Here is a 26,097-nt window from a genome sequence, read left to right on the forward strand (position 1 = left end):
GGCCAATAAGAGACAATGCCATTCCAGTCGTCTGCCCATTTTAGGATTTTTGTTTTCAGGTTATAATTACTTATAGTATAATAATAGTTGATACAGCGGTCTTTAAATATGATGCTCAGAACAAATTGTCAGTGGTTCTGATTCTATTAGTACAATGTTTAACACTTTAAGAACAAATTTGGATAATCCCTTGAACTCTACAAAGTATTTAATATAGTTTTCAGCCAAACTTTCATGAGCAAAAATCACACAAGTGTCAATTTCAGAGGATAAATGTTTGGGCATGTGAAATTGGTTTTATATAAATTAATTTCACTGAAGGCATTCAAAAAAAAAACTCACACTTTTCTATGGAAAAGCTCATTTCTAATGATTGTGTTTACTGAACAAAAAAGTAACAAAAAACAAATTTCTTAAAATATTCATATTTAAAATTTAATACTGATATTCACTGAAAATGAATCCAGATGGATGACACAACAGTACTGCTCAAATGATAATTCTACAGTTTATCACAGATTGTAGAAAATGGTGTATTAGCTAGTTTATAAAAAAAGCAAAAACTACTGACGTAAACAAAAAGAAACTACTAAAACCCTTTCATATCAATTTCTGTCACTTGTGCATTCACTCAAGGCTCCCCTGAAACTACCTTGTAGCTGATCTGAAAAGCTTTTCATTTAATTTTTGCTTTTATAATAATAAGTACTCTGCTTCTTGGTCCACAGGTGTCAGCGATCAAGCCTGGGCTTTTTGGCCACTGGTTCCGATTCAGGAACAGGTACACTAACCCCAGGGATCTGGAAAAAAGGCATAAATACAAAACTATATTTTAGTGACACATTTAAAAAGTTCATTTACTTTATTTCTACATTGTTTCGACCTGTTGACCTAACCTCTATCTAGAGATGTAGCTTATAATAATCAACAAATAAACCCAGGGAGAGATATCACTACAAATATACCATAAACAAAGGGACATAAGGGATAAATGAGTACTAGGATGGTCTTTATTGTAAAAACAAAATAAACAAAAATTCTAACTTAAATCAATATCTACTGTCCATTTATTACGTATTTGGTTGGGTAATAAATCCCTTAATTATTGCAAAATGACCCTCTATGATAGAAGACACCTGATGAGTATTATAATAGCCATTTACTGTATGAATCAACTGAAAAACTATTGATTTGAGTTAAAATCTTTTTTTTTTTTCTGCATTTTAAGAATAAAGTGGAAAGTGATAAAAGCCATGAAACTTGTAGAGTGTAGTAGAGTGGTTAATTATAGTTTTGTGGACATAATAAAAAAAGCAATCACAGCTGCAACTGGCCAATCAGAATCATGTATTCAAGAGAGCCATGTAATGTGCTAGCAAAAACATACCACTGGTTCAATGAGTGCCATTCTGATCCTCTGATGCTGGAGGTTGGAAGCATCGAGGCTAATTGTCACTTTGACTTTATCAAATATGTGGAAAGTGTGTTCTTCCACTTTGAGAGTGGGACCCTGAGGAGAGAAAAAAACCCCAACAGGTTCAACCTCAGAACATTCATAGGATCAAGCAATATCTCATGAATATAACCTGTAAGGCTAGCATCTGCGCAGACTGAGGTCAAAGTTTATGCGTACCTCAGAGTCAAAGTTGAGATGAGGACTGGGTTTGTCCTTGTTCTCAAAGAACACAGTGCCCTCCAAACCAAATTTAGGAATGAGGATTATGATGGCATTTTTTCTTACAAACAGAATGAAGCCTTCCTCATTTATGATTCCTTTATTCTTGAAAAATAGCTGTAGAGACGAGATGAAAGACACCATGTTAAAAAAAAACTGCAACAATTATACCACACGCCATTAGAGTCGTGTTTTTTGGAGACGTGTTGATGTTAGTGCTTGCAGTTTACCTGAGTGTGGAATGCCACTGAGGCTCTCTGTGCATACTGGGCCATTTTGTGTCTGTAGTTGAGGTTGCTGCACAAGGCCGATTGCTTATGCTTGTCCATCAAATCTGGGTACGTGCTGTCTGCATTAATAGCCACCGCTAACAGGCGGTGAACGATGATATCAGAGTATCTACAAAATAAATAAAAAAAACAAGCATAAATGTTCAGTCAAGAAGGGTCAATTTATGAATAGGTGAAAAAAAGGTACATCATAATGAAGGTAATCCATACGACCCCAGTGGATGAATCGATGTGTTTTTATATTTTGAACTTTTAGTTCACCCAAACATGAAAGTTCTATCATCCTTTACTTACCCTAATGTTGTTCCAAACTCATAAGACTTTCGTTAATCTTCAAAACACAAATAAATATATTTTAAATGAAATCTGAGAGATTTCTCTCCCTCCATTGAGTCTATTCACCCAAAACTCTTGATACTTCAAAATGTGCATAAACGTTACGATCATGACGTGCATCGAAAAATAAATCCATATGAATCGAAGTCTTCTGAAGAGACAATCACTTTATATGATGAGCAGATTTAATTCAGGCTTTTATTGACATAAACATTGATCAATTAAATTCAATTACTCATAATACCAAGTGATCGTGTCTCTGTAGAAGACTTGGATTAAACTGCTTGATTCATATGGATTCATTTCACAATCTTTTTACGAATGTTTTGAACCATCAGAGTTTTGAGGGAATAGACTTTCAATGGAGGAACATAACTTCCATTAATATCATTGATATCTTTTTTAGATTTCATTAATATCTTCATTTATGAAGTGTTTTGAAGTTAATCAAAAGTCTTATGGGCTTGGAATGACATGAGTGATTTTTGGGAGAGCTAACCCTTTAACTATAAACCATCGCTTCCTGCCAAATGTCATACCTGAGGGTCAAGTTTACTTTTGATTTAAAGAAAGTGTGTTCTGAAGCACTGGTCCTCTGTGCTTCTGTGTAACGTCCCAGTTCACAACATGCTTAGGTTTACGTCAAAGGTAAACTCTCTTTTGAATGCAAGTAACAACCTCGTAAATGCAAGTATGACAGCTTGTCGGCAGCAATTGTTTATAATTAAAATAAGTTTTAAATATTAGTATTTTTATACAAAGACCTATCGTTTTGCTTCAGCAGACACAGATTCATCCACTTGGATAGCATGGATTACCATCAATGTGTTCATCTGAAGAAAGAAAGGTATACATCTAGGATGGCATGAGGGGAAGTAAATCATTTTTTGTTTGACTATGCATCTGAATTGATTGAATATAACAATTTTACAGGGACTAGTCTGGCTCACCTTCTGATGGGTGATGTGAAGTGTGTGTAAATGGGGGATGCCAAGCCATAGTGGTGGAAATCATTGTCCATGCCAGAGCAGAAATAGACAGCCTGCATCATGCAGCGGGTGGCCAGAATCCTCAGCAGAGTGTTGAAGTATGGAAAGCTCTCAGTCGTTGCATTGTTCAGGGAATCGGCTAGAGCTTTGGCTGAATCTGTATGGATTTCGAGGTCCTGGAGAAAAGGAATAACATGGCAAAAAGTTCAATAAAACTGACCAAAATGCTGCACTTATTTAAAATGTGAGATGATTATACCTCTCTAGATGGGTCATATCATGAAAAATTTTGCGATGCCCTGACTAACACAATACACAAATAATATACATTGCTCGCCACCTACTTGTTTACAGACCCTGATATATTTTTTAACCTTTGCTCAGGGGTAAAAATAAGTTTGAAATGGCTTTGCAATGGTATTGTTTGCAATCATTAGGACACTGCCCATGCTGGGAGCCCTTTAGATTTGCATGTAAATACTTGCTGCTTCTCAATAGCTCAACAAAATCGACAGCAATGAGAAAAGAACAAATTTAACAAGGTATCTGATTATAGGGATGAGAGTATGTTTGCACCAGCTCTGCAATTAAGTGTATTGATATTTTTGTCCCAGTGTCTAATCTATGGAGCGAATTATGTGCCATAATTTAACAAACAAATCCAGCATTTTGCAAACAAACTCGATCCGCTTTGCAAAGGAAATCTCGACTCGCAAACAAACAGAAAGCAATGTGCAAGCACAAAGGTCACAAATGCGTGCAGGCAAATTTTCTCACAAATGCGTCCAGGCAGATTTTCTCACAAATGCGCCCAGGCAGATTTTCTCACAAATGCAGTTGAGCAACTTCCTCTTCTAAAACAGTAGATGGCGCTAAACTATGAAGGTAAAACAGTAGCAAAACTCGAGAGCTTGCTAATTTGAATGTGAGAACTTGTAAAATTAATATTTGTAAGTTGAAATTTATACTTGCAGCTCTGATGTGAAAAGCTGCATCTATCGATTTGCACACACAGACAATACTCAGAACACCTGTGTTTTGAATTCGAAGTTGCAGATTAATAGTTACAAATGTGTAAAGTGTCATTTACATAAACAAAATGACAGGCACAATTGTGTACTACACATTTATCTTTGTGCTTTAGTTCAGTTTCGTTGTACAACCACAAGTCGGCACTCACAACCTCTCATATCTGGCAGTACAACTTCAAATCCTAGCGCTTTGACTTTTGCTACTCTTTTTGCGATATGCCTGTAGCAAAACTCACTCGTGCACTTGTAAATGCAGACTTGCGAGAGCAGAGTCGGGGGCGGGGCTGGGGTCGGAATGAAGTCATTTTATTGGTCGATGCCTCACCAATGAACAGAATATGAACGCAACGCGTTTAATTGAGACAGTGGTATTAAAAGACCAAACAGGAAACACCATAAAGCATAGCCTATACAGAAAAAAATTGAGCACAGAATATGAACGCAACGCGTTTAATTGTACGTTTTCCTCGAAACCCAAGAAAACGCTTAATGAGGCTTAATGGACTAACAGTTATAAAATAAAAATTAAAAACAATAAAAAAAACACATAATTTGTTACTTTATTAATAAAACACTAGGCAGCAAGTTTATTTGCACTGAACACACATTTGCTTATATATATATATATATATATATATATATATATATATATATATATATATATATATATATATATATATATATATATATATATATATATATATATATATATATATATATAAATGAAGAGTTCAGATGCTCATATATTTAAATTCAATAATTTCACTTAAATGGCAGTGAAGATTACCTATTAATTATCATTTAAGTGAAATTACTGAACTTAAATATACAAGCTTGATAAAAATGATCATTCTATAAGAAAATTTCAAATGGCATTTAGAGGCTTTTGCATCTGAACTCTTCATATATATATATATATATATATATATATATATATATAGCCTATATATATATATACATATATATATATATGTGTGTGTGTGTGTGTGTGTGTGTGTGTGTGTGTGTGTGTGCCAATTCCATTGCAATATGAAAATGCACCTAAATTATCTGATAAGAATGTAAAATGTATACCTTAATATGCAATGTAAGTCGCTTTGGAAAAATGTAAATGTTTTAAATATTCACCCTAGCCTAACTGTTGGACACACAAAACTCTTTTACAGTCTATATGGTATATATACCATATATAGGCAGTGGTGTGCCGTCAGAGCCAGCAGGGCCTTCTCTGCTGGCCCTGTCAAAATAGAAAAATATTTTTTTTTTCTAAAATTAAATTAATGTGTGTCTGAACATGTCTAAATTCAATTACTGTCTATCAGTACGTTACGATTATATTTCCAGAAAGAATATGGTTATTTTTTGTGAGTCTGAGCTAAACGCAGCTCCGTGGACCAGCACTAATAGTATAGCTAGCCTTCCGTTGAAGCTGCCGTTTTCCAATTGATCATAACTTTGACTGACGTGTTTTATCAGCCAATCAAATTGTGATGCGTATGACAGAACGCCCCAGAGGCCCAGCGATGTGTCGACGGCTAGCCCGCGCTGATGTCATCGACATGGGTGGGCAGATACAATACATGTTTGTGTACAATAACAATTTTCAGGAAAAATAACATTACGATGTCCAGAAATAAGTTTCATTAGTACATTGGGTCATTTTGGGCACATCTGTCATTCTAGATTTACTAATTTTGTTAGTACAGAGAATTTCCACGTGAGTAAATGCATTGATAACTATGTACATTTTGTATTCTACGATGGTCTAGTGGTAGAACTTTTGCCAAGCGTGTCAGTGGTTCTGGGTTCGAATCCACGCTCGTATATTTTTTTTATTTTTATTTTACCGAATATGTTCATCAGTGGTTGTATATCAAGCAGGGCGTTTGTGTGCATTTTGTTTTGTAAGATTTCAACGAATAGAAAGTCTCCGCAACGGCGATAGATTGAAGCGCGCATCTAAGTGAAAACTGTGCGCGAGCCAAAAGAGAACACTCTATCCGCGCCACTGATAACAGCGGCAACGAGCACTCAGCTTGAACACATTTCAGCGCTAGAATGCATCTAATTCAACAAACGAAAATGAATGTCCTGCTAGTTAACCGGAGATGTTTTATTTATTTGTATTAGGTAACTTACATCCGTGCGCGAGATGTTTCAGCTCAGCTTTTATAATGTACAGTGGTGTGAGTGTGCGCTGAGGTTGAAGATCAGCTGTCTCGTCGTTGATGTTACGCAGTGCATACAGTGCATGATTGTATTTTGCATTGGGGGGGGGGGGGGGGGGAATTAGATCGTTACTGAAGGCCCTGACTGAAACCCCACGGTACGCTACTGTATATAGGGCATATATATATATGGCATACGTCATATGTTTTACGTCATATTCTGTGCTCATCTGCTTTTCTGTAGTATGCATTAGCATTGTGCCTACTGAGTTTGATAATTTCGTTTATTTATTTTAATATCAGTCTAATGCATTAAGCCATGTTAGTGTTTCAGTGCACGCGGGTTTCGTGACATCATCGAACTCCCATTTCATTGGCTAGGTGCCAACCAATAAAACGGCTCCTTTGACCCCCCCTTCTCCCGCCCCCCTTTCCCTCTCACCGCCTCTGAGTTTCAAGTGCACAAGTTAGTTTTGCACCTGATATGTCGCGAAAAGAGTAGCAAAAGTCAAGGCGCGAAATTTGAAATTGCAGTGACAGATTTGAGAAGCTGCAAGTGCTTAATTGAGGAAGTACCGCGAATGTGAACGTAAGATTAAACGCAAAATATATATTACAAGTTTGTGTCTGTCGTTGTATTTCTGTGAATGGCATTTTACACATTTGTGTCTACTTGTCTGCAGCTTCAGATTCAGAATACAGGTTTGTGACTATTGTTTGCGAGTGCAAATTTCAACATTCAACTTCAGATTTTTATTTTACAGGTTTTCACATTGGAGCTGTGAGTGTAAATGTTCATGTACAAGTACGAATATTTATTGTACAAGTTCTCAAATTCACATTTACATGCTCTCGAGTTTTGCTACTGTTTTACCTTCATACTAAACTATAGGCTAATTTAACGCTAGTCTCCCGGGAGAAGCACTGATTTGAAACTTGCCTTTGCCTACAGCTGAGGAAAATGACCGGTGAACGGGTGTGTTTCTGTCTTATTTGATCTATAATGATCTTTTTTGAGGGTTTCTCTTGCAAAGCGTTTATTGCATATCTAGACAGAAATCCACATTAGCACTTAGTAGCACTTCACTCTCTCTAGGATCGGGGAATCTGTAAGCTGAAAGCTCTGCCATCTTGTTGCTTTTTGTCATTTTTTTCTGCATCGGACTCATGCGAAATTACTAAATTAGTGATTATGTCTACACTGAACAAATCTATTTCTTTCGTTCTCCATAAATTTATGAGAACATTTAATTTAATTGAGAGGCGGGTTTCATTTGTGTGTCCAAAATAATAATTTGGGCACTGCATAGGCACAGGCAAGATAAGAAACAATTGTATATATATATATTTTTTTCATTAATTATTTTATTACATTAACTGTTAAGCTGACTGAATTCCAACTAAATAAATAAATAAGTGGGAGCCTCCTTTCAATTAAATTAAATGTTCTCATAAATTTATGGAGAACGAAAGAAATAGATTTGTTCAGTGTAGACATAATCACTAATTTAGTAATTTCGCATGAGTCCGATGCAGAAAAAAATGACAAAAAGCAACAAGATGGCAGAGCTTTCAGCTTACAGATTCCCCGATCCTAGAGAGAGTGAAGTGCTACTAAGTGCTAATGTGGATTTCTGTCTAGATATGCAATAAACGCTTTGCAAGAGAAAACCTCAAAAAAGTTCATTATAGATCAAATAAGACAGAAACACACCCGTTCACCGGTCATTTTCCTCAGCTGTAGGCAAAGGCAAGTTTCAAATCAGTGCTTCTCCCGGGAGACTAGCGCTAAATTAGCCTATAGTTTAGCGCCATCTACTGTTTTAGAAGAGGAAGTTGCTCAACTGCATTTGTGAGAAAATCTGCCTGGGCGCATTTGTGAGAAAATCTGCCTGGACGCATTTGTGAGAAAATCTGCCTGCACGCATTTGTGACCTTTGTGCTTGCACATTGCTTTCTGTTTGTTTGCGAGTCGAGATTTCCTTTGCAAAGCGGATCGAGTTTGTTTGCGAGTCGAGTTTTCCTTTGTGAAGCAGATTGAGTTTGTTTGCGAGTTGAGTTTTCCTTTGCGAAGTAGATTGAATTTGTTTGCAAAATGCTGGATTTGTTTGTTAAATTATGGCACATAATTCGCTCCATACTAATCTCGACCAACCGAGTCAAATTAAACTGACAAGATTTTCAAAGAAGGTGAAGCACCAGAGCACCCACATATTAAGTAATCATCATGGACCATTGGCAATTTGAAGATGTTTAACATGTGCAATAGGGAAAATTAATGCAGAGCATCACTTTCGAACGCGTTCGTTCTTTGATTACACTTCAAGTAAATCAGAGCCTTAATGATGTAACCTCTCAACCCTGGTCCTGCAGAGTTTAGCTCCAACCCTAATCAAACACACCTGAACCAGCTAATTAAGGATTACTAGAGAGCTAGGCAGGTGAGTTTGATCAAGGTTGGAGCTAAACTCTACAGGAACGGTGGCCCTCGAGGACCAGGGTTGAGAACCCCTGATCTACAGACTAGAAAAATACACTGACTTTAATCTTAATTAATCTTTTTGGTGAATGTAATAAAACATTTTTTTAACTGGGATCAATCAAAATTAACATCACTGTTGTATATAGAAGGTCTTTACAAGGTAAAACGTGCCTGTGAAAATCAATTCTAGTTGACAAATATGGGGAATATTGTCCTGCTTGAATTGGTTTTCAAGGGCACTGACTAAATAAAACAAACTTCTGACATTGGCAGATTTAATGATGGTGTTTGTGCACTTGGTAAGTTAGTGGTATAATTTCCACAGCCAAAACCCAAAAGAAGCCCTTCTACATAATAGTTAGGTGTGCGTGGAGGCTCCGCCTTCTTTGGCATGGAAATCTTTCTTCAGTTCAGTCCGTTGAGGTCAGACGCAAGTAAAAACATGAACACACTAAAGAGAGCAGCTTTGTAGTAGAAACTGAAGTCCTAATTGAAAGAGACACTGAAACTGTTTTTTCATGTTTAATACTGTAAAGCTGCTTGCTTTAAATCAATATATTGTATAAAGTGGTATATAAACAAACATGACTTGACTGGAGTCCTGAATTGTAGCGCTTGTGCTCAGATGCTTCTTTACTGCTGTCATTTTTGTTGTGTGTTAAATTTGTTATTGAGAAGAAAACACACAGCACAATTAACATCATCTAAACACATCCAGATGTTAATAACAGTATAAGCAAAGCTGCAAAGGTGTGTAATTTTGCCGTGAGTATATTGGGGCCTTACTTTTTTTATATTATATAAAGAAGAAACATAATACAAAGAACATCCACTCACCCTTGACTTTGCAGCCTTGATGAGGATGTCATAGTTGGATGGTGGTGGTGCAGGGTGTTTCCTCAGTAGGGCACATTCTGAGAACTCATCATAGATCTTCTGCGCTACAGAGATATTTGCCAACAACATGAACTCCTCCACCATAGAATTAGTCTCCCTGGGGAAATATGTAAAGGTCATGTAACACTTTATTTCAATGGTCCACTTTAGACATTCTACTAATTATAAGTAACTTTGCAACTACATGTCAACTTCCAGTCATTAGAGTATTAGTAGACTGTCTGCTTGATATCTGCTAACTTTTTATTTTGATGGTCCACCCAACAAACATTCTACTGACGTACTGAAGTAACTTTGCAACTATGTCAACTTATTCTAATAGCTCGAACCCTAACCTAACAGTCTACTAATACTCTAATGAGAGTTAGTTGACAAGTAATTGCAAAGTTACTTATAGTTAGTAGAATGTCTAAAGTGGACTCGAAATAGTGTAAATAAAGGGCGCATTTAAACTTTCAGAATCCAGACAAAGACAGGAAAAAATTATTATTCTTCACCATAAGAAATAACCAAAAATAATTAAAGAAAACATAGCATATTTTAAAGACTTAAAGGCAGAAAGAGGTATATGGAACTCACATCAGCTCTTTGGTCTGCAGATCTATGGGGTCATGCGTCTCACTGTCTATATGGAAACGTACTTCGGGAGAGGAGAGGGTCAGCGCTCTGAAAAATGGTAAAATAAGCAACCCTTACAAACTGTCTCAACGCAAAGGGTTAAAGTTCAGAATCATAGTTTCAAAATTACAGATCTAGTTAAATGTAAATACCCTTTGTCAATCCTCCGGGCCTTTAAGATCTTGGCCAGTTTGTTAAGGCCCCGCAGGCTCTTTGTGATGTCATCATTCATGGTGGTGTCATCGATCCTCATCTGAGCTTCGGCATATGTAAGGGAGGCCTTACAAGACAAAACAACACTTCCTTGAAGACCATCATAGAACATAGTTTTAAACCCATTTTTTTTTTTTTTCAAATTAGAGGCAGCATACCTTGGAGTTAATGATGCTCTTTGTGAAGTGAGTTTTGATGATTTCAGCTTTGTGGTTCATCTCCCAAATACAAGAAAATGCTAACCTGAGTGTCAAAGTACATATTAGACAATGAAGGTTAAAGCATATTTAATGTGTAAATATATAATAAAGAGTTTACAAAGCATAATCACATAGAGGATAATGGTTTCATAGAAAGCACACCTCTCAACATTGGACCGCAGAGAGCACAAGTTGGAACTCAGAAGTTCAGGAACCATGTCAATTCTCTGTGGAAAGGAATGACTATTTATCAGAAAAAAGTAATATGCACAAAAGAAAAAAACAACTAAAAGATTAATCCTACACTACCACTAAAAAGTTTGGGGTTGGTAAGATTTTTTTAAAAGTATCATGCTTCACCGGCTGTGTTTATTTGATAAAAATATACAGTAAAACATAGTAATAATATGAATTATTATTACAATTTAAAATAACCTCCTTTTATTACAAGTTAAAAACAGTTCTGCCGCTTAATATTTTTGTGTAAACTGATAAAAACATTTTCAGAATTCTTTGACGAGTAGAATGAATGACATTTAAAATATCTTTTATGTAACAATATAAAGGTCTTTACTGTCGTTTTTTATCAATTTATAGCACCCTTTCTAAATAAAAGTATTAATTTATTATTAAAAATAACCTTATAATTAATCAATAGTAAAACTAAACAAAAGGCTAATTTAAAATGAGTATTTCTGGTTATAGCTTTTGACCCAGCCAATCCATAATCATTTTTTTTTTTCACAAACAAGTACCTTTCCACAAAGGTAGACTGTAGTGCCTCGGCTTGCAGCCTCTTGATCTAGTGCATTTCCTGGCCGAATAAAATGGCTGACATCTGCTATGTGAACGCCAACCTAAAAGAAAAGCATGCCATTCAATACAAAACCCCAAAGGAACAGCACTACTACATTCCCTTTACCTTTCAAAATACTTTACACATACCTCCAAGTTTCCATTCTCCAGTTCCCGACAGTGAAGAGCATCATCAATATCCGTACAGCCAGGAGGATCCACACTACACACAAAGAGGTGTCTGAGATCTGCTCTGACCTTTAACTCCTGCAGGAAATCACAGATAAACATCAAGCCTTGAGCATTTCCAGAGTTATAATGAAACATTCTGACACAACAAAGCATGACTGCCCTACCTCCTCAGTAATACTCCAGGGCATCTTGGGAAGGAAGCTAAGAACAGCCTGAGAGAAGGGCTGGTGAGGAACATCATGTTCTAGGAGAAGCACCTCTGTCTCAGTCTCTTTATCTCCTGCAGTACCCAGGTTTTTAACAAAGTGGCCCTGAGAGACATGGAGAAAAATAATATAAAGTGATCTTGAAATGACCAGTGGAACTTTAACATCCAGGCTTCCAGACTCAAGCTTTGTTTAATCATTCATTTAAAACAGTCTGTGTAAAGATGCAGAAAAAGTAGATATTAATACACAATATGCAGGTTTGATAATCCTAAATGCAAGCTTGCATCAAAACACTATAAAAATTCATCTCTGAGGGAAATCTGTTGCCTAAAACTCGAGTCAAATCAGCATGCCATTATTTGTATAAAGTGAAGAGCGTAAACGACTGACACTTACGTTTGGGTATCTGGAGTTTTTAGGCCAGCCATCTATAGCAACCATAATCCTCTGTCCAACCAGAGTTGCGGCTTGTCTAGTCTCGATTCGAATACGTGGGATTCGCCGGTCTGCTGGGGTGAAAAGGTGTCTTGTTGCCTGATGTTAAAGTTCAAAACAGTTCATTAATGCAATGCATCAGACAAACATCGAGAGATTAAGGAAAAAGAGATTCTTTATAAAAAAAAAGAAAGAAAAAGCTAATTCCCCCATAAGCAGTCATGTAATACTGATCAAAATACAGTGATTATATGAGCAAAAAACTGTATTATTGCTCATTTATCTGTTCCGAATAAGACTTCCATTCAATAAGCAAACTATTCTGCCACCACATTTCAAACTTCATTAGCTCAGTTTACACTAATCACTTCATGTAACTCACATATATTTCAAGTCATGTACAGATGGTGGACAACCAGAATGAGACTTTTACCGCCGCCGTTCCCGCGGCGGCAAAATTGGGATGTGTATTTGCTGCCTTTTACCGCTGAGTGGCGCTGTAATCACAGACTTTGAAAAGTGTCAGTTTATTCTCTTTATGACGTAATCTGCCGCGGCAGTAAACTGAGCTGAGGTCACAGATAAATTCAAGATAAATATTGTGGTTAAACGAATTCAAATTCATTAAATTTAAACAAAGTAGACACACGTTAACATTGTGTGCCCAGTTTTTCTATAATTTAGAAAGGCTATGTCAATAGGTTACTTGTCATTTACTTCGTGTTATTTTAATGTGTTTGTAGATTTATTAACTGAAACATAACAGTGAAATAAATTAAATTAATTTACCGTAAAATGTAAACATTTTCAGGACTTGCAGTTACTAACCGATGTTAGGTTAGTCGGTTTAAGCATTCTTTGTTATATTCAGAACTAAATAGCCTTACATGTTACAAACTTTTAAAACAGAGAAAATAGTATACATTTGCTATTCAGACGGTAGCTCTGTGGTCAAAGCATTAACAAGAGCCTCTCGGAGCTTCAAACGATCTGAGATCGAATCTCAGTGTAGTCGACAGTGTTTATGTTTTTCCGTTCTTGATGCTTAAATATGTATCTGTTTATTAAAGTCAATCATCTTGTTTAATTATCAATTGTACATTACAACATAAATTTGCTACATTCCCGCTGCAAAGACGACACATCTGATGAAGGAAGACTGTCAGTCGATCGCACCAGAAAATGAAGATGATGAAGCTCGTCTTTAATCTTCTAAATTATTTTTTTTGTGTGTGTGAATCATTCACGAGATTGAGATGACTGACAGTGATACCCGGCCATAGCAACGGTAGACATTTTCCAAAACAGATCGAACAAATCAGAAAAATACTTTCAATACAGTATTGCTTTCAATTTAAAAAAAATAAACAATGAAAATGTAAAAGAAAAAGAAAATTAATTAAGTTTGAAAACCCATCGCACATTTTAAGATATGAATAAAGTGTCAGGACAGTTTATTTATTTAAACAGGGTTGCATCGATAGAGTTTATTCCCTTTGTGATGCAAAATAAGACACAGACACAGAATCTTAGGCCTATTCTTGCAACATTTTAAATTTCTATTGTCAAAGAAATTGCAGCTAAATTAAAAAATTAAAACGGTACAAAACGAAAAAAGTTCAAAGCAACATAAATTAAGAACAGGCGTTTTTCTTCGCCTCTCTCGCGCTGGATATTTTTTTAGTAAGTTTGGTCTCCCTCACTGCGCGCGGCGGGTCTTTCTCGAAATTAAGCATTTCAAACACCATACAGCTGATAATACTGTATATGTCGCTGTGTGTCATCCACACAAATCACGAAAGAAAAAACTGTAACAAATAGCTTTTGTTCCTTCAAAGATACAACATGCCTTGCTGAATTCACCTTACAATAAAACAAGGTCGCGAATTAAAGAGCAATGTATCTGCTTAATTGAAATTGTTTGTGGAAAACCTTTAAATACAATCAATAAAACTACAATATATAATTTAATAAGATATAGGGCCTAATGTACATAGGCTATGGACTTTTGGAGATTTTGAGATTAATCCTTAAAAGAATGTTGCCTTTGCCTCAGGCTGGCTCCGACACTCTCCATATGAAAGAAGGAACATTAACACCTCTGTCCTGCACCCCCACGATAAAGCAACTATTGCCTTCTCCAAACCCCCCACAGGCTAGCTGAGTTTGCAAAACAAAACAAAGAGTTTGCCACTCGTCGTGGTGTGCCAAAACACTTAATTATAAACTTCAATATTTCATTCAAAACAATCTCAAAACGCTTTGTGACATTTTGAAAAGCCGTGATGCATTACTGCCACTGGAACCATGAACGCAACAGAATACTGGTTCTGATTATATTGTTTGTCGTTTAAACGTCATATAGGCCTATATATATATATATATATATATATATATATATATATATATATATATATATATGAATTATTATAGGCTACAGAAGTAAAGTCATTGTATAATATTTGTTCCTTAGTGTAAAATGGAAATGCATGGCGATTTTATTTTGTAAATAGGCTATAAGCAAAAAACTATGTTTTAAAAGACAAATCTCTCTGCATCAACAACAGACTATAACATGCATTAATAGGCTAATATAAAAATAACAGTAGTCCAAGTTAGTTTGGGATTCGAACCCGTGTCATCTAAATGATCGTAACGTAAGTTCAACCACGCGGCCACGATTCACTCGTTGCTACATGGCCTAAAGTTCCAGTGTGTTTTCGCTCACACGAGCGAGAAGCGCTCTTCATTCAAATGAAAGCGTTTGTCGAACACTAATTCAACATGCCAGAATAAAACCTGGCTTTACAACAATGCATAGCGCCACTCCTCGTGGTGTGCCAAAAAATTACAATAATTTAGTTTAATTTATTTCAGTGTTAATGTTTGAGTTTAAAAAATCCTCTACAAATCAAATTAACACAAAGTCGGCTATAAGAGTACTTTAGTCTACGTAAAAAAGCAAAGGGCTTACAGTCTTAATATTTAGGCTACTTTGCTTAAATTCGATACATTTATTTTCAGTAGGGCCTAATAAATTTGTAGGGATGTAATTTCAGTATGCTTTACCAACGCTATGTAAAGTTCCAATTAAATTAAAGTTCCAAGAGGTCTGGTCTCTATATTTCCTTCCCAGCTGACACTAATATGCAAGTGCACAGCAAAAATCACAACTTGTGCTTGCTGCGAACGCAAGTTATTTGAGGTGTCTCAACTGTACACAGTCTACCCAACAGTGTGAATTCGTTACAAGGTTTCATTTAATTAAATTAATGTGCAGCAATTTGTACAAATACAGTCTATAGGCCTACTATACTGTTGTAGACATTAAATAATCTCATTTAGTATCATATTTGTTAAAATATTATAATGTTGTTTTTTTTCCATCTATGTTGAATATGAAAAGTGAACAGCACGAGTAAGATATAGGATGCATTATATTGAGAGATGGATATGGAGCGGGTCAGACATGATTTTGACCCCTTCATTAAGTTTTGTTTAGTAGAAAACCTTCTTTTTAAGTGAATTTCGTTTTCTATAAATTGTATCTTATTTTTAATCAATTTTTCATCACCCAATTATCTGGATTCAATAAGAAAGAGAAGCAAATATAACAGACACTAATCATGGAGGCGCCCGCGCGGTCACTTGCATTGCACGTCAGCTGGAGCGCATCTCATCCTCCTAATTTAACGAAACTCAGCGTATGCCTCACACAGACATGATAAATACATCAAATACACAAAGCTTGAAATGTCTTCAAACGAAATAATTCAAAACGAAAAGAAAAAAGGCTACTCTGATTATGCGTTGAAATATGGCGATCGTCAACTTCATCTTTGCAGTCGACACTGTCAGAAAACACTAGGTTATTGATAAAAATCAATGCACGCATCACCGGATTTACACATAGGCTTGTTGCACGAAATATTATGTTGAAATAACATTATTATTAATAATACATCTTTTAGAATATTTGATTAAATGCTGATTGTTGCGCTTGTTCAATTTAATAAAATTAAAACTTTAATTGTGATAATTAAAATAATTTAAAATTAAATATTTAGTGGCCAAGTTTTGCTAATTTATTATAATAATAAATAAATCTAACGAAACCTAAAATCTAAATCTAATAAATTAAAAAAAAAATTCTAACGCCAATTCAACATGCCAGAATAAAACCTGATTTTTGAACAATGCGTAAAGCCACTCGGCCTGGTGTGCCAAAACACTACAATTTAAACTTCAATGTTTAACTCAAAACAATCTCAAAACGCGTTGTGACATTTTTTTAAAGCAGTAGCCTAGCCTATTTACATTAAGGGCATTGAAACCAGGATCTTAACTAAAACGTGTTCCGCGTAATCTCTCAAAAATTATGCCACACTACTTCATGTATTTTTTTTTTTTATTATTATTTTTTTTTAAGGACTGGTTTTGAAATCACTATAAATTACTGTGCAATTTTGTCGCTCACGGGAGCTCTTCGTTTATCTAATTCCTCAATAGAATAGTAAAAATATTCAGCGTCATTGCTCCTAATATCGTCTCTATTTTTAACTTTTGATTCTATTTTTTCAGCTGTAAAATTGATTCTATCTTTGGTTCTATTCTGTTGTAGCCTAATAGGCCTATATGAAAAAGCTTAAGGTTTTATATTTAACCCACTTACATTTTAAAATACGGCAATTGCTGCTGTTTTGCACAATGTCCCTTTGCGCCACCTGGCGGTCATTTCGGGAACGACTTTGAAATGCGGCTGGTTTATTTTTGCCGCGGTAATTTCGCTGCGGCGGCTGGCGCGGCGGTAATAGGCATTCTGGTTGTCCACCATCTGTATTCCTGTAATGGCAAAGCTGAGTTTTCAGCATCATTACTCCAGTCTTCAGTGTCACATGATCTTTCAGAAATCATTGTAACATGCCGATCACTGTTACCTCTTTGATCTGTGACTGTGAGAGCATCCCACAGAAAGGCCTCCAGTTCCTCTTTATAATGCCCACCACTCGTCCAGTGGGCTTAAGAGCGCTAGACTCTGATGCTTCACTCTTCAACTACAACACAACAGCAAAGAGTCAATACACACATTACAAAGGTGTCATACAAGTCCCAAAAATTAGGGATGCACAATATATCGGCCACCATATCGGTATCGGCTGATATATGTTCGTTTTTAATGTTATCGTTATCGGCCCACTAAGAAAATTTGGCCGATATATTAAATCTGATAAATAATGAATTTATTTCCTTCAGGTGAGACACTTCAGATGCGCACTGTTTGCCATGATGGTTTTGAATTACTTGAAATATGATTGGAATCACTTCAAAAAAGAAAATAAATACAGTTAAGTGCAACATGTGTTGTCATATAGGCTACATCAAATTGCAATGAGAAAATTATAATTGTGTGCTTGGGACTAGGCTTTTATTGGTCATGACTTTTGTTTTTGTAATCATGCTCTCAAATTACATCAAAATTTGGATTTGGATTTAGATTAATCGGCCAATATATCGGTCGTCGGCTTTCAAATATAAAGGTTTATCGGTATCGGCCAAAATTTCCAAAATACCGGTTCATTCCCTTGCAACAATATATAAACCCATAATACATTATTGAAATAAAGGGTTCTGATTCAACTACACAGTGTCTTTCGATACATTCTAGTAATTATATCAACTGTTGATCTTATGGGACTTATCCTACCTTATTCTCAGTCTCATCTTCCTCAGCATCTTCATCATTTGGACTATCGTCCAGCAGCACAACAGATGACGGAGCAACCCAGTGTTCTTTGGGTAGGAGTTCAACAGCCACTACATCCTGATGCACAGCCCGGTTTAAGTTCTGAAAGCCTCGAAGTAGAACCTGCCAGAACATATAATGTTACAAATGTTCTTAAAAATACGACAAAAATGACTAGAAATGCATGAATAAATTATTTTAGAAAATTAAAATAATTAATAGCTTGTCTTTCATCACGATAACCCGCCTACCTCATTGATGTCCGCCCCCTCTCGATGTATAAAGACCGTACCCTCCAGATAGTTATCTCTGTTGGCATGGAATGTGCCCTGAAGAAACGTTCCGTTCTTAATGCCAGTCTGAATCCTGGATAAGGGCAGGTGCTCTGGAAAGAGTAACTTACTGCCAGTGACTTCATTCTATAGAGAATCATAAAAAAAGACATAAGTCATTATATAAAACAATAAAAAAAATATTTACAAAAACGAAAAGCTTTCTTGAGCATTCTTCGTCACACTGTACGCACTTGATCATCAGCTGTCAATGCAAGCCTGTCCACAAGCTCAGGATTGCCAATCAAGCTCTTGATATACTCTTCACCTAGAAAAGAATATAGAAATAAAACCTGCATTCATTTTTAAATCTTAATTGTAACAGTTATGCAAATATCCTTACATGAAGATTGAGGCTGTCAATTAAAATTTGCTAATTATAAATTAATGCGATTTTTACTCTACCGTTCAAAAGTTTGGGTTGGTAAGACTTTTTTTTATTGTTTTTGAAAGTAACTATGGCTGCATTTATTTAATTAAAATACAGTAAAAGCAGACTACTTTAATATATTTTCAAATGTAATTTATTCCTGTGATAGCAAAGCTGAATTTTCAGCATCGTTACTTTTAGGTAAAAGAGCCAATCGCTGATTGGTAAAGTCAAGCGCGTCACTGCAGCCGCCGTTAGAAGCTCCGGTTCCCATAATAACCTGAGACTCGCGCTTAGGACTGCACATGAGCATTGGCTCGTCTAGTCTGAAAAACGCTTTTTGAGCATAAGAAACAGCATTTATGAGACAGTTCATGTCAGATTTTGTTGCGGATTCGAAATATGTTATTTAACTGTGAGTTCGGCAAGCAGTTTTTGAGATTTCAGGATTTCCCCATTCAAATAGATAGGATGTCAGAAATAGCTGCCCGGAGGCGATATTTTTTTTCCCAGGATGGTAGGGGAAGACTCATGAATATTCATTAGGGAAGTCATACCTGATTGGCCTTAACCCCAGTGGCGGGTAGGTTTAGGGGTGGGCTTAGGGGTAGGTCATCAGACCCCCAGTGGCGGGTAGGTTTAGGGGTGGGGTTAGGGGTAGGTCATCAGACCCCCAGTGGCGGGTAGGTTTAGGGGTGGGGTTAGGGGTAGGTCATCAGACCCCCAGTGGCGGGTAGGTTTAGGGGTGGGGTTAGGGGTAGGTCATCAGACCAATCAGGGATGACTTCCCTAATGAATATTCATGAGTCTTCCCCTACCATCCTGGGAAAAAAAAATATCGCTGCCCGGAGGCGTTGCAAATATGGCCGCCGAGTGAACAGACTTTCCTTGAAAGGGACTTTGGTACAAGTCAGAGCTCTGCAAGTTTATATTCATTATCACTGCAATGTTATATGCTTTGAGACATGAGGTCATTTAATGCTGTCTCTCGTGACGCTTTGCAGACTCTGCTCTGTGCGGTCATGTGTTTTTGAGGAGGCGTGGCTTTAGAGACACTCTGAAGGGAGGGTGGGATCTTATGTTTTCAAAGCTAGCTGGCTATTGCTAACCACCCCAAAAATTGCCCACCCTAGCTTTAACAGCTGCTCAATATTTTTGTGGAAACAGTGATAGTTTTTTCAGGATTCTTTGACAAATAGACTACAATACTTTTTGTGCGCAAAAACATTTCTATTGTATAAAACTATTCATTTTCTTCAGTGTGGGCCTCTGATGTTAGTTCACGTAGTGTAACAGCGCAGCGCTTCTGGGTTGTACGTCAGAACGTAGGCTCGCTATTGGCCGACGCTTATTTTTTGCGCACAAAAAGTATTCTCGTCACCTGATAAAATTAAGGTTGAGCCACTGTAGTCACTTGGACTATTTTAACGATGTCTTTACTAACTTTTCTACCTTGCAGCCTATGAAGGAGTGAGCCAGCTCTCAGATTTCATCAAAAATATCTTCATTTGTGTTCCGAAGATGAACGAAAGTCTTACGGGTTGGAACAACATGAGGGTGAGTGATTACTGACAGAAGTTTCATTTTTTTGGTGAACTAACCCTTTAACATGAACAATTAAATTCAAACTAACCCTAAACTAGCCATAATAAAGACAGTACTTCAAACTTCCAGTGCCACATTGACATCAAGAAAAAAAAGTTTCTTACATCTGTACACAATCAGACCACACTGCTCTGCCTTTTCTTTATTAGCCCGGTCATTGGTCAGCAGAACCACTTTCAGTGGGCCACCATCAGTCACTTTAGCCAGGTGATCGGTGTACCACTTAGCAGCGACACGGATGGCTCGATCATTACGATCATTAGCACTTTCTCCTTGCTCTCGCTCAATGAATGTCTCCCTTTAATCGAAGAGAATTATGAGACAGATGCATTCAAGAATGTATTCAAGTTAAATCAAAAGCATGTCATGAAGGTACTGTTAAGACAAGCTTCTCAGGATGTGTTACCTGTGATGCTCATTAGTGAAGGTGTAGAAGTGCTTATCCTTCTCATGAATGGCATCCTTGATTCTTTTGTAGACCGTGGCGCTCCTGTGTCTGACTTCTTGTAAAACGGTCTGAAGAATGACGACGTTCCTGATCAGCGGGTCCACGAGGATGTCAAGCTGTCAGAATTGAATACCAAATCAGTTACGTCTCATTTAAGGCAAGACACTCCAAGCAAAACCGTTGTTTTTTCATGCATTGGTCAATTTTGAGATGTTGGGTTATTTGCCCCATAAAATGTATTTATTCAGACTAGTGGAAAGAAAATATACAAAAAACACAATTAAGTGTTTATTTTAATACAGCTTATTAATGTGCTTCATTACAATACATATGTTCAAAGGCTGTTTTCTCAAAATCTCCACTTCAGTAGCACTTAAATGCACCAAACTGTTTTAATCCCATCTGTATTCTGAAGGTTTTTACAGAGGGGTTTGGTCATACATCATTCGCCTGGTTTGTATAACATTTTATTCCTTAAAATATGGTAAATTATTTTTCAAGCTGTTGACATTTTTTTTATATTAATAAGAGTGATAAAAACAGATATCCCAAATCCCCTCTGTAAAAACTTTCAATATGTCAACAAAATAAAAACAAGAATTTAGAACCTGGCTTTGCTCAAATATTCAGATTTCTGAGTTCTAGAAATATATGCAAATCTGTGCATATTTAATTAGATGTGGCTTTATTAGCATATTTAAACTACATTTCAGAAAACTTGCAATGCAATAATTTATCTGTATACTGTGAATAATCAATTAGGAAAATATGGTGATACATAGTATTTTTTATTACCTTGTACTGCCTTACAAATTATTTTATCCAAAGTGACATGAACTTTGCAATTGCAAGATGCTTAGGAATAGGATTGCAGTTATGATAATACGATTTTTTTAGAGGATCACCTATACTCAGAATGCCTTTAACCTGCCAATAACTGAACAGACAACCCATGTTTCTTTGGTGCTTCGTGTTATGGCACACACACTCACACTGACCTAAACAAGAAGTCTGATCTTCTAACATGCTGATATGACAGTTGATTCATTACAAAAACAAGTAAAAATGCATGTTATTGTTAACAGCGAATTGAAATAATTAAATTGAAATGAGGTTAAAATGAGTTTACATTTACCTGATGTAAAACCACATTGGTGTCTGGGATTAAATAGTGAGGATACGAGCACAGGTTACTCTCTATGCAAGCGTCCTCTTGTAACACTGGAGCTTCGTCTTTGCACTCCTTACAAACTTCACTTCCGCACCAGATGTCATCTCGGAGGTAGTGTTCGCGCACTATTTTCAACACTCCACCAGAGCGGGTCTTCTTCACAAATGTTTTGGATTTTAACATGGTCCAAACTGTACCGAGTGTGGTTTTGAGGAGCTGTTCCACCAAAACACACTCAGATAACCCACGTGTGTGTATACCAGTGCGCCAACTAAATATTATTCCGGAGTGATTCAGCGAGGCAAAGGGTTCTTTACCTATTTTTTGAACAGCACTGCACTTAAAATGCACATATAAAACGACACAAATGTATTTGTTAAATCTGTACACTATCCAGAGGCTTCAAGCAACCAGAGTGTGGTTTGTAGCTGTTCCCTTACAGTTCCAAACTCCCCAAAAGGTACTGTCTGGCCATTTTGATGTTCACAACGGGGTGGAGTCATAAAAGAAAGTGGAGTTAGAGCTGTGTTGGTCTCCTCTGTCTTTACCATATTTCACCACTAGAGGGAGATACAACACTTATTATCCAAGACGATGCACGTCAATGTGTGGGAAGAAGGGCGGCATAGCTAAAATGTATCATTTGACTTGTCCCAATGTTCCCCCCTTTTCTTTTTTTTTTTTTTTGTGTGTGTGTGTGTGTGTGTGTGTGTGTGTGTAATAACACATTTACTTGATAAAATCTTTTATTTTGTCCCTGTGCTAAAACAGCTCCTGATTTGCTTCCTGAATGCAATACTGTTCACGGTTCACACTGATTTGATTCTCCTGAACGAAGCAAAAGGCACATTTGCAGTGGAGCCTCTGAAAGCGTTTTGTGATGCCACAAGCCTCTTAAATGGCTAATTTAAAACAACATTTAGTCCTAATTCAGTTTGAAGCTGTTTACAACATTCATTTGTTTTGTTTTTAATGAATTGAATTAGCCTAATATTATTATTTTAATTATTTATAACCCTAACCTTAATTTTTTTTTATTTTAAAGTCATCATTTCCATTTTATAGGTGAAACAAAGGCAAAATGACCATCATGTTCCAACTATGAAAACCAGCTATCAGAATTTATCATAGCCTCACTTCGACTGGTGGTTTATTCCATGCAACCTCATTCTATGATGGCTAATTCTCATAGAGTTTCTATCAAAACAATTTTTTAAAGGGTTTTGACATAGGCTATTTGCTCTTTTTCTAAAATATGTTTCATTTAGGGCTCTTAGCTCTATGCATTTTGCATAGTGCTAATAACAAAATTGTGTTGAATAAAATAAATACAATTTGTTCATGAATGATTTGAGACCCAAACAAATATGATTATTTTCAGAAATACAAACAATGTGTAATACAATACTGGACATATACATATTTTCCATAACAGCTCTAGTTTTTAATGTAAGATTTGTTTTCGGAGCTTAAATGTGGTTGGTCATGTTAAAGTTTAAAGAGCTTAGCTTTAAAGTTGTACTGTGTTTTTCACATAATCAGCATTCATATAATTATCTTCAGATACACACATGAGTCAGAGCCCTAGATCAGTAGAGGGCAGAATAAATTCCTAAATGATTCATTGAGATGAACCAAAAGTACCAAACAAACAATCACTAAACATTTGTAGAACTGATCCTTGACTGAAGATTTAGCTGTATTAATGTTGTGCTTCATTAGACATTTTGCAGTCACCCATGATTTATGAGCATGAGAAAATGTGTCAACGTTTCGGTTGGTGTATGTTTCATTAGATACCAGACAGATAAGGTCTTGTATATATGGTCTGTTCCAAAACCGTTCTCCTCTAATAACTCACATAGCAAACAACTGCACTGCTGCCTTTATTCATGGCTCACATAACAGCCGTATTTTGGGGATATGCAGTGTGCTCTACATGCTATCAGAAGAAGATAAATTATTTAGCTATTTTTCATTGCGCAATCATACGACGCTAGAAAATATGCACGCAATTAAATACTTCTCAGAAATCATGAAAATAGGCCTACATTTTACTGGACTATGACATTACCCACAATCTATGTCAGGGGTTTTCATTATTTTGACCAAATATGATCATCCTCATGAGAGGGACCCCCATCCTAAAGTTTAAAAGGCATATATATTATTATATATTTTCATGTATAAAGACATTAAAGGTAGGCTACAATATGGGAGAATTTTCTATCAAAATATCCAAAAAACACTTAAACAGTGTTATATATTTCTTTCAGTTGTGTACTTCCATTATTCTACATGTTTCCAAGAATTTGTAAATTCAGAGAAATTCACAATTTTAAATAGCCTAGTGCCCTGTTCACTTGTCGCCTGTCAATGACGTAATATCCGCGTTAGCCCTGGTTTCCGCTTGTACTGCCATAGTATCCATGGCGACAGACGTGGAGAACTGCGTAGTGTGTAACGTCTAGCGAAACGCTGTTGTTGTTTCGTTCAAACATTATGGACCATGCCAAGCAGACTTTGGGACAAAAGGAGAACTAAAACGAGCATCAATATCAGCGTGGCGTTTTCGAGATGACAAGAGCTCCACGTCCGCGACTAACTTAGACTTGACAGAGATGCTGATCCTGCATGTACTTTATTAGACAGGTGACTTGCAAATGTACATAAATCAATGTTATAGAGCTCAACATGATGAAATGTTAGAATATGATCAGTATGTTATTCTAATGTTGATCTGGCTTACTGTCTCATGCAGCCAACAAACTAACACACAGAATAACATTATAACTTTCAACAAACTCAAATGCTGTTTAGTATGATAGTGTAATGTTAGACCAAATGAAACAGCGCTGCGTTACCTCACAATTTTAATTTGTTACATAAACTGACCTGTGTGAGTAGTAATTCAGCACTTGCGGGTAGTTCGGTAGAATTAAATGTCCTTATTCCTTTATATCCGTAGGACTCACGTTGTGGCGCTGATATCTGTCTCTCATTAGCAATCGCGCCCTGCTTCATTCCCCAGTCATTTTAAAAAACATGAATGTATTCACTCATCCATAAACATTATTTCCCATAAACATTATTAGATCCATCAGCATGACGACAAAGTTCATGATTCCGCTTATTCACTGCGTCATCAGTCTACGCCTTTGTTATTGTAGAGATTAGCGACCCCTAGCTGCGAAAAAAATGACATATTGTAGCTTTAATACTGTGAAAAAATATTATTATTTGGCATTTTTTGGCATTTTTACACACTATGATTTATTATTTACTTAAAGCCATTTTTATCTATTTTAATCTAATTTATTTATTAATTATTTAAATCAAATTTCAGTCATTTATTATTTTTATCAATTAGTTATTTATTTAAATCAAATAAAAAATATTGTAATCAAATTTAGTTAGTATTTGGTTAGTTTAATACAGTTTTTTCAGTGTTTTTCTCTAAACTTTTCCGGGGACCCCTGTGGCTCCCCGGACCCCAGTTTATAAAACCCTGATCTATGTGATTCAATCTAGATTTTTATTCATGCATTCTTACCAATTTAAGCTTCAAAAACAGGACAGATCTTACAGAATGGTATTATCGTATAGCATTCAGAGCGATAATCCTTATATTTAACACATCTATGCAGCTGAGAAAATACCATGATATTATGCAATCACAAATGTCTTTCTGTCTTCTGAATCCCAGAAACGTCCATTATTGTTTCAGCTCTGTCTCAGAAGTGCAGGTCTGAGGTCTGGGGTCTTGCCACCAGCAGGTGCAGAGCTGCTTTGACCTCACACCCCTCATTTATGTTCCCTGGGCCTTGGAGCATCAGACCCCCTTTGTCTTGACTCTTTTCACACACCATATAGCCTACACAATGTACAAGCCCTCCAG

The 26,097-nt window shown here is 36.3% G+C and overlaps 1 protein-coding gene across 1 annotated transcript; it reads right to left on the bottom strand.

Moving 5' to 3' along the window:
• Positions 1-35: 35 nt before the first annotated feature.
• dis3 (DIS3 exosome endoribonuclease and 3'-5' exoribonuclease) lies at positions 36-22,684 on the bottom strand. The gene is made up of 21 exons (XM_081362125.1): positions 22,164-22,684; positions 20,987-21,144; positions 20,685-20,878; positions 18,800-18,873; positions 18,525-18,692; positions 18,235-18,396; positions 17,468-17,584; positions 12,492-12,629; positions 12,051-12,197; positions 11,845-11,961; positions 11,655-11,756; positions 11,062-11,126; positions 10,858-10,942; positions 10,639-10,766; positions 10,448-10,534; positions 9,809-9,965; positions 3,252-3,466; positions 1,906-2,074; positions 1,634-1,792; positions 1,388-1,510; positions 36-800 (listed from the first exon to the last, which is right to left on the bottom strand). The coding sequence occupies exons 1-21, from the start codon at positions 22,380-22,382 to the stop codon at positions 732-734; spliced, it is 2,853 nt and encodes a 950-aa protein (XP_081218251.1). The 5' UTR covers positions 22,383-22,684; the 3' UTR covers positions 36-731.
• Positions 22,685-26,097: the final 3,413 nt, after the last annotated feature.

This window comes from Scardinius erythrophthalmus (assembly GCF_964197995.2).
Source record: "Scardinius erythrophthalmus genome assembly, chromosome: 3".
In the NCBI taxonomy this organism is placed as follows: domain Eukaryota; kingdom Metazoa; phylum Chordata; class Actinopteri; order Cypriniformes; family Leuciscidae; genus Scardinius; species Scardinius erythrophthalmus.